This window comes from Nelusetta ayraudi, unplaced genomic scaffold (assembly GCF_046127955.1).
Source record: "Nelusetta ayraudi isolate G7.1 ecotype Tasmania unplaced genomic scaffold, CSIRO-AGI_Nayr_v1 ptg000158l, whole genome shotgun sequence".
Lineage (NCBI taxonomy): Eukaryota > Metazoa > Chordata > Actinopteri > Tetraodontiformes > Monacanthidae > Nelusetta > Nelusetta ayraudi.
In genome coordinates, this window is record NW_027466208.1 from 135,001 (window position 1) to 144,302 (window position 9,302).

Here is a 9,302-nt window from a genome sequence, read left to right on the forward strand (position 1 = left end):
TTTTAAAGTCCTGCTTTGACTGAGGCGCTGTGTCGGCACCGCTCTGGTTCTGATGACGCCCTCCCCGCGAATCGTCTGCGTAGGTCAAGTGCGGCAGGATCTAATTACGCATCTTAGCTAAATTTGAACCCCGACTGGCTCGGCTCGGCTCGGATCGGATCGGATAGCCCGGTTCGGGTCCGTTATCATTGCCGCGGAGTGATCCGTAGTGTGTGCTTCTTTCTTCCTCCTCCTTTCCCAGCAGGTTGTGATTCCTCGTGCGCAGGTGACTAGTCTGTCGCAAACTGCCTCCTCTGATTGGACACTCAGGAAGGCTCGTGACGTCGCTGTCGAATGAAAACATCGCGAGGCCTTTACACCGATCACATGGACGGAACTGAACAGGCTGAAAAGAAACTCACTTCATCTGTCAGGATGTGAGCAGAGTGAAAAATAATCCCGCGTCCGCCTGTCAGTGGAGAAATCAATAGAAAACAAACATATAGGCAATATTTGATAATAATATTGAACATTTAATGTATTTTACGGATCAACACACGAGTCTGTTTGTTTTTCAAAGCGCCTGTGATTTATACTGGACAGGGGATACACGCAGCTTCAGCCTGTCTTTTTGCGCCACCTCTGCCACTGCGGATATTACTAATAATAACAATAATAGTAAAAACAATAAAATCAATAATAATAATAATGATAATAATAATAATAATAATAATAATAATAATAATAATAATAATAAAGGCCATGATGCGGCTCCAGCTTCAGTGTTGCTGCTGCCATCACAACACCGTCAGCAGGAACAACAGGAAGGCCGCGGCTCACTGCTCTTATTAGTTATTAGTCTGAAATTAGGTCAGTTTTCAGTCGCCAAAGAGTGACACCAGGAGGAGGAGGAGGAGGAGGAAGAAGGGTAAACACCCAGGCACGCAGACAAAAGAACAAACTGCAGTTCTTATGAAATGACTCCTTCATTTTTCCAGCAGTCTTTCTAATCGCTTCCACTCGCCGAGTTTTCAAGATTCGATTGTGGAAAACTGAATATAAAATAGTCATTATTATTATTATTATTATTATTATTATTATTTGAGTCGGAGTCGATGTATTTCTAAGAAATGCTCTTGTATTAAATTGAACACTGGGCCGCGGCCTTCTGACTCCTCAACACTGCCGAGGCTCCAACGGAATATTTTCTCCTGGAGGAACCTCCGCTCCACTCCACTCCGCTCCGCCAGCTATTTGCTCAGCGGCAGCGGCAGCGCAGTGAGCCGCAGACAGTTTGACTCGCCTCCACTGTGTTTCTCCTCCTTTCTGTTCCGATCACTCCCTCCGTTTTCACACGTGGGAAAGGTTTCACAGCCTATTAGTATTCTCACATTGTAGCCATTCTCCACAATGAAGCAGCAGCAGCCATTCAAAGAGGGAGAGGGGGGCGGCGGGGGGGGGGGGGGGGGTCTGGAGCCTCTGCTATAAAGTTGCACAGGCCATCATGCATGGAGGCCTCCCGTAAGAAAAGGGAAATACATATGTTTATATGTCGGCGGCATTTTATTTAAATCTATTTAAAAAAAAAAAAAAAAAAAAAAAAATCGCGCTCTTCAAACCAGCCATCATGTATAGATTTTAATTAATATTAATATTTTATAGATACGAAATGTTGCTCGCTCTTCGTATTGCAAAATAAATAAGAGACTGGCGAAATTAAATATGTGACACACCAGCTCCAGTTCTTCCTTCAAATGATTATCAGATAGTAATAATTATAATAATAATGATAATTATTATAATAATAATGATAGCGCTTTGTGAGAGTTTAATTTAATTTTTTTTTTTTAGAAATAAAGTCGTTTTAAGTTATTAGAATAAATAAATATGTCATTCCGGTAGACAAGACAATTGTAAAACGACAAATGTAACGACGCTTTGTTTTGTACATTATAATAATAATAATAATAATAATAATAATAATAATAATAATAATGGTGAAAGGACAGACAGGTGAGCTGTTCAGTTTTCTGTTTCTTCAACACGCAACATGTCCGACCGAGAATCTGACCACGAACCTTCTCTTTCTCATCACACTGGCAACCGACTCGCCCTGCGCTGCAACACCAACAGCAAGTCAACTGCGTTCCACCGCATAGACACTGCGCTCTAGTGTGTGTGTGTGTGTGTGTGTGTGTGTGTGAGAGAGTGAAACAACAGCTTCAGCAGTCAGTGCAGCGAATGAAGACTTTGTCCGGTTAGATTCTAATAAAAAGAACTAAACACTGAGAGAGAAATCCCAATCCCCTGGAGGTCAGTGGGGAGAGAGGGGGGAGGGGGGGGGGATATATATCTCCATATCATCATTCTACTAGTTAACCGGCTGATGCGTCGCAATCAGTGGTGTCACATTAAAGCGGAGGACCGGTGGAGGAGAGAGAGGAAACCCCGGGGGAGAGCTTAGAGCCCAGATTAATGGACGCTCGAAACAGCACTGCAGTAGAGGTCAGCAGCATTAGAATAATAATAATAATAATAATAATAATAATAATAATAATCATGATAACAATAATAATAATAACAATCTAAAATTAGCAGACCATAAATATTGGCAGATAGAAATGTGGCCCTGAGGTTTCGAGGCCTACAGCTGTGTGCGACATTTCACTAATTGCAGTGTATGATTAGTAATAATTAGTAAAATGACTATTATAATGACAACAATAATCATATCATCATTTGTCCCAATTTTGCTAAACCATCAGTGAAAAAAAGAAACATTTTCTCTGCGTTCCTGGGATACGTCCGGGCTTTCTCCTCCTCCTCCTCCTCCTCCTCCTCCTCCTCTTCCTCCCTGATTCCTGTCTTTCTTTTTCCCCTCCACTTGTCAAAGTTGTTCTAATCCACATAATAAGTGTGATCATTGTGTTGTTGCCCCACTGCTCCACTCCTGCTTTTCAAGCAGCCCATTTGATCAGGGATGGCTTTCCGTGACGGATTAACAAAGAAGACCCCAACACGCCCCCTCCCGCCTCCCCCTCCTCCACCTCCTCCTCAAATTAGGAGCAAGTGTGACACCTACCTGCGGAAGTTGGAAGAGTTTTAGAGAGGGAGGGACGGAGCTGCGGCTCTCAGGCTGCTGCTGCTGCTGCTGCTGCTGCGATCACAACCTCACAACCTCCGTCTGCCGAGCATGACCCCCCCCCCCAACACACACACACACACACACACACACACACACACACACACACACACTGCCCCCCCCCCTTTATAAACAGCAAATGTTTCCAGTGTAACACGCCAGTTAAGCGGCTCTTCATTAATGCAGTAATGGGCCACTATGTTGTCAATGCATGGCCGCCACGCCTTGGAAAGATAGTAACGAGCTCTAAATTTGGCATCAAATCGACTCATTAGCGAGTTCAGCACCTGATTGCTCCGCATAAAAGGCGCGAGGTAATTGGGTTATAAATGGCTGCGCGTCGCTCTTGTTATTATTATTATATCAAGATCCACTTTTAGAAACGTGGCCAACTTTTCGTTCTTTCTTTGAAAGAAATAGAGCGCGAGACGCGGCCCTGGAATAGTTAAAAGAAAGAGAGAGAAATAAAAGTAGGAGAGGTACGACCGCGTGCTTGGAACATTTTAGCCACATAATAAGTCGACAAAATAAAAATAAAATAACCCTTTGAATATTTGCAACCATAACTGGAGTCTTTTTATTTCGACATTCCAGCATCAGTGTTGCTGCTGCATGAAGGCGTTTTAATCCCTCACTGCCGTCACGTGTTCACAGGACGGCTGCCATCAAAGCATTTGTCACGGTGCAAAAATGCAATTAATACTTCGTTTTTTTAAAAAAAAAAAAAAAAAAAAAAAGATAACTGGCCTCGAAGCACTTTTCACACATGCAGTCAAAATGAATAAATAAAATAATCGCTGCACAAGTATCAATATTTTTGTCTCATAATTTACTTCAAAGATAGTGTGTTGTCCATTTTAAATACAAAAATGCTACATTAAATATACATGTTAGTCTTTAATACAAATAGACTCGGGTGGCTGCAGCGATTAAGACCTTTTTGTTACATTTTTAGGGATTAACCAGTCAGAAACTAAAAAAAACAACAAAGAAAGCAAAGAGCGATAGTATTTACTCAGGAAAATAACTGTTCTCAAAATGTTTGCTTTATCCTTGTTCGTTGAATTTCTTTGTCCGTTTTTTTCTTCAATGCAACCATAAAAAGAAAAGCAAATGAAAATAATTTAAACCAACAACAACAACGACAAAAAAAAAAAAAAAAAAAAAAGTCCGCGGTGAGTTGTAAAATATTCCGGTATTAAATATTTGACATACCTTTCTTCAGTTCATAAGGGGAGTCTTTACAGAGCTCTAGCTGCGTGTGTCCTCGCACTCTGTGGCTGTTCTCCCTCACCAGAACCTCGGCTCGGTTCAGCACAGTCTGCTTTAATCCATTGAAATGCGCCGTGGAGGCCACCGCGCCGGGGCCGCCGTGCAGCGCTCCGAAGCCGCCGCCGCCGCCGTAGTTCGTGTAGGCCGGATAGAAGGGCGAGGTGTAGTACAGCGGCCTGGACAGCACGGTGGCGCTGCTCAGCGGGCAGTGCGGGGAGGAGCGGGCCGGGCTGGGGGGGTGGTTCCCGGCCAGCACCGAGCTCTGAGCCGGTGCAGCCTGCGGGGCTTCACCTCCTCCTCCTCCTCCTCCTCCTCCTCCTCCGCTGCCTCTGCAGCGGTCCGACGACGTGGCGATCTCCGCCAGCGACCACAGTTTGGGTTTGGGCGCCGCCGGCGGCGAGTGGATGACGGACGTGACGTTGGTGCCGAGCAGCGCGCCCGGCGCCCGGCTCGGTTCTGCCGGCCTGTCCGGCCCCGAGCCCGGCTCCCTGCGGGCCGCCGAGGGGGACGAGGAGGAGGCGGCCTCGGCTGGGTCCTGCAGCAGCTCCGCGGTGCTGCTAGTCCGCTCCTCCGAGTCGCTCAGCAGGGGGTCCGAGTCTCTGGCGGCCAGGCTCTCCTCCTTGAAGCCCTCACAGCCCTGCAGCTCCCCAGGGTGCTGCAGCTCCCCTGGGTGCAGCAGCTTCTGGTCTGAGGAGGCGCACAGAGAGCAGGAGTCAGCGACTAATAGGCGCAAAAACCGATGAAAATGACACGTGGCAAAAAAATAATATATATATATATATTTTTTATTATTATTTTGCTGTGGAAAATGCCGAATTTAGGTACATAATTTCACGGATGTTTACAAGTTTTACTAAATTGCCGGCATTAATTATGTCATATTTTTCACATAAAGTCTGCATCAATATAATCTGCCCCCCCCCCAAAAAAAAAAAAAAAAAGATGCGAATTTAAAATAAATCGCCATTAATCTGCAATTATCTTTTGTGTGTGTGTGTGTGTGTGTGTGTGTGTGTGTGTGTGTGTGTGAGAGAGAGAGAGAGAGAGAGAGAGAGAGAGAGAGAGAGAGCTAAATAATCGCATCACACCAGCTACTCGTGATGAAAAATCCTTCAGCAACATTCAGCAACAGGACCAAATTATCACACAAAGGCCATATATAAATACCCCCCCCCCACACCCCCCACACACACACCAGCTGTATCCTTATTATGCAGTTAAAGATAAATTGGCTGCTAAACACTCTGCGTCACCAGCAATTTCAGCGGCGGGAAGTCAAACGAGGAGACTTGAAGGTGATTATTATTTAAAGCAATTGTCCCATTATAAATAATATACCACCATTAAGCAGCAATCAATTCTGCACCCTGACTGGAAACGACTGCTATGAAAAATTGATGATTTTTTTTCTCTCTCTGTCTTTATTTTTTTTCTCCCCCTTCCTTCCTCCCTCCTCCTCCTCCTCTCCTCCTCCTCCACCTCCTCCACCTCCTCCTCGCGCACCACCGACCTGCTTCCGTGTCGGTCGAGTCTCCCTTGTTGTCTGCCGGCTTGTGCGGCTCCACGTCGTCGTCGTTCTTCTCCAGGTCGATGTTCTCGTCCTCCTCCTCGTCCTCGCTGCGGTTCCGCGGCGTCCACGTCATCTTGTTCTCCTTCTTCAGTCGCCTCCTGGCGTTGGCGAACCAGGTGGACACCTGGGTGAGGGTCATCTTGGTGATGATGGCCAGCATGATCTTCTCGCCCTTGGTGGGGTAGGGGTTCTTGCGGTGCTCGCTGAGCCAGGCCTTCAAGGTGGCGGTGGCGTCCCGGGTGGCGTTCTTCCGGTACGCCGGGTCACCGTAGGGGTAGGTGCCCAGGGGCGATGCGTACGGGTGGTACCCGATGGAACCGGCCATGCCCGTGGTGTGGTCATAAGGAGAACCCTGCGAGTTGAATGGATTTCATTGTTATTTTTTTTAATTGTTATTATTTATAATCACATTTTTTTTTTTAATATGATGAAATCAAATTAAAAAAGGTGCGTCAAAGTTCTCTGACGAGGCCGCGGAAATACAACAGTTACGCTCGCTGTGCGTAAACATGCGAGCGCGCGCTTGCACGCACACAAACACACTTTACAGTATAAGCCAGCGCGAGCGTTACAAGCAGCGCGGCTCAAGTTTGAAAAGGAGCGTTTGCAGTTTGTTCAGACTTGAGCTGCGTATTTATTTTTCAAAAAAAAATAATTGTGATATCTGCTTAATTTCCCCCCTGCGGGCGCGTTTGACACTTCGGCGGCCAACTCGAATTATCGTCATTACAATAAACACATTTCGGAAGGAAAAAACCTCTCCTGGCATTTGAAGCGCATTCTGGCCGCGGCTTTGTTCCTCCGCTCCTCACTGGGATCCTCCCACAGTGTTCAGGCCTGCTGTCGTTCAACCAGTCACTCTAAAATTCTCTCTTCCTGGCAATTTTATAAAATAACGGAAAATGTGCGCGCAGTTTTTCCCTGATTGTTAATATTTTTTTGTTGAATTTCTGAGAAAGTTTGAGCCTTTGCAGATTTTCTCCCTCGGCGGCGGGGAAGGCAGCGATGATCCGAACTGCGCGGCGCTGCCGCTGCTTCATCGTCTAGAAAGCAGACTGCAGATTATTGAGAGGCTTTGAATTAATCGGAGGAAACATTTGGCGAACTCTGCGTCGTCGTCCCTCCCTCCAAATCCACCGCGAGCGGCGCGTGTTGATCGCGCGGAGACCGTTCCCAGCCGCCCCACGTTGACTTTGTGCCGACTTGCAGTCACTTTGAGCAATCACCTTGACTTTACTCACCACGTACGAGGTGAAAGTGGCCGCCGCTGCCGCCGCCGCCGCCGCGTCCGCGCTGTAGGGCTGCAGGTGCGAGTTGTATCCCGGCGAGGCTCCGCTGAAGGCGGCGGCGGATCCCGCGGCGTAGGGCGCGAAGGCGGAACCCGACGACGACCTGCCGAGCTCCTCCGTGCGCGGCCCCGAGATGACGCTGCTGCTGTACGCCGGGCACGAGTAGAGGGCCAGCGAGGCGGACGGCTGGTACAGGTAGCCCTGAGGGTACGCCATGGCTGCGGAGCCGCACAGCACCGCCGCTTACCTTGCGCACTTTTACCCCGCTGCGCTCTTATTTGCTCATGCGCTGCTGCTGCTGCCGCCGCCGCTGCTGCTGCTGCTGCCGCCGCCGCCGGAGCGCATAGAGCCGCGAGCGGCTGCGCAGACCCCCAGAAAACTTGTCAGAGCCTCAGACTGCCCCCCCCTCCTCACACACACACACACAGCAAGCAAGCAGCAGACAGTGAGGTGGAGGAGCAGATGATGATGATGAAGAGCGGAGGTTTAGTTGTGACTCCTGTCAGGTCGAGGCTGCTTCTCCTCTCTCTAGTTCAGCTTTTCTTCTCTTTTCTCTCCTTCTCTCCTTCTCTCCGTCGCTCCGTCGCTCTCATGCCCTCGCAGAAGTTGTTTTTTTGCAGCGCGCGGACGGGGGTCTTTGCTTGGGAAAATGTCCTGCCAAGATGCTAAGTTGAAAAATTGAGGCTCTCGCCGCCTACTACGCTCCTCCTCCTCCTCCTCTCCTCCTCCGCCTCCTCCTGCTGCTGCTCCTCCTGCTCCTCCTGTCGGGGTGTAGTCTCACTCTACTGCTGGGAGCCTCCGCCCTGCCCAAACTCAAGCTCTCTCTCCCTCCCTCTCTCTCTCTCTCTCTCTCTCTCTCTTCACTCTCTCCCCCCCTCTCCCTCTCTTTCTCTCTCTCTCTCCACTCTCTCGCGTTAACTAACAATCCTTCTCCCCCCCTCTCTCTCTCTCTCTTTAACAAGGCTCGTTGCAGAAAGTCTCCAGTGCGCCTGGCAGCCCCCCCCCTCCCCCCGGCCCTCCCCCTCCCTCTGGATGGCGACATCATGCGAGTCTGTCAACTCCCAACTCTCTCTCTCTTCTTTCTCTCTCTTCTTTCTCTCTCTCTCTCTCTCCCCCCCCCACCCCCTTCACCCCTTCACCCCCTCCTTCCCCAAAATGAGAAGCCGTCACTTTCACACTTGATCAATAACCAATCGGTCGATTCTCCAGGATGTGGAGCTTTTCAACTCACCCGCAGGAAATAAAGCGCCTATTTTTCTTTTTTTCTTTTTTTTTTTCTTTTTTATTACTGCCCTTTTATTCTTTCTGTTTTTTTTTTTTTTTTTTCAGAGAAAAGTCTTTGCGCGTCTCGCGTTAAACCGCCAGAGTGGCGCAGCGCCGCCGCTGCTCTGGGTTCAGTGTGTCAGAGGGAGTTGGATGGATTATTACTGCCGCCGCTGCTCGCCCCTCGCAGCAGCAGCAGCAGCAGCAGCAGCAGCAGCAGCAGCGGCTCAATAACGCAGCGCAGCGCAGCGGTGACATTCAGCGCAACTGAAAGCCGCAAACAGCAGTGAAGGAGTGAGAGTCGCAGTGAAGGAGTGAGAGTCGCAGTGAAGGAGTGAGAGTCGCAGCGGCTCTGCGTCACTCACTCAACTTTGCCGCTTCTTGGAGACTCGCGCGCTGCGGTCGGTTGCTGCGTGCACGTATGTACCGATATGTTTGCTTTTCTTTCGTCTGTGTGTGTGTGTGTGTGTGTGTGTGTGTGAGAGAGAGAGAGGGAGAGAGAATGTGTGTGTGTGTGTGTGTGTGTGTGTGTGTGTGTGTGTGTGTGTGTGTGTGTGTGTGTGTGAGAGAGAGAGAGACAGAGAGAATGTGTGTGTGTGTGTGTGTGTGTGTGTGTGTGTGTGTTGACCGTGCTAACTAACCAGTGATCGGGTGTCGCTGCTCTAATTTGTCGATGCTCTCATAACGTCATAAAGCCTCGAGCGCGGTCAGATTAGCGCCATTTGACAGCAGATCCTCGCGGAGCCGCTGCTGTAATCGGGAATGATCAGCGCTGATTGGTCCACCG

General features: G+C 48.8%; 1 protein-coding gene across 4 annotated transcripts; it reads right to left on the minus strand.

Moving 5' to 3' along the window:
* Positions 1-283: 283 nt before the first annotated feature.
* On the minus strand, positions 284-7,992 carry irx5a (iroquois homeobox 5a). Of its 4 annotated transcripts, none has more exons than XM_076013802.1 (4): positions 7,190-7,992; positions 5,904-6,315; positions 4,337-5,080; positions 284-448 (listed from the first exon to the last, which is right to left on the minus strand). In XM_076013802.1, exons 1-4 carry the CDS (start codon positions 7,466-7,468, stop codon positions 363-365), a joined length of 1,521 nt encoding a protein of 506 aa, XP_075869917.1. In that variant the 5' UTR covers positions 7,469-7,992; the 3' UTR covers positions 284-362. The 4 variants fall into 4 exon arrangements, with proteins under 4 accessions (XP_075869917.1, XP_075869918.1, XP_075869919.1 ...); XM_076013803.1 differs by having other exon boundaries at positions 7,205-7,988; XM_076013804.1 differs by lacking the exon at positions 284-448 and having other exon boundaries at positions 3,862-5,080; positions 7,190-7,989.
* Between the last annotated feature and the right edge of the window lie 1,310 nt (positions 7,993-9,302).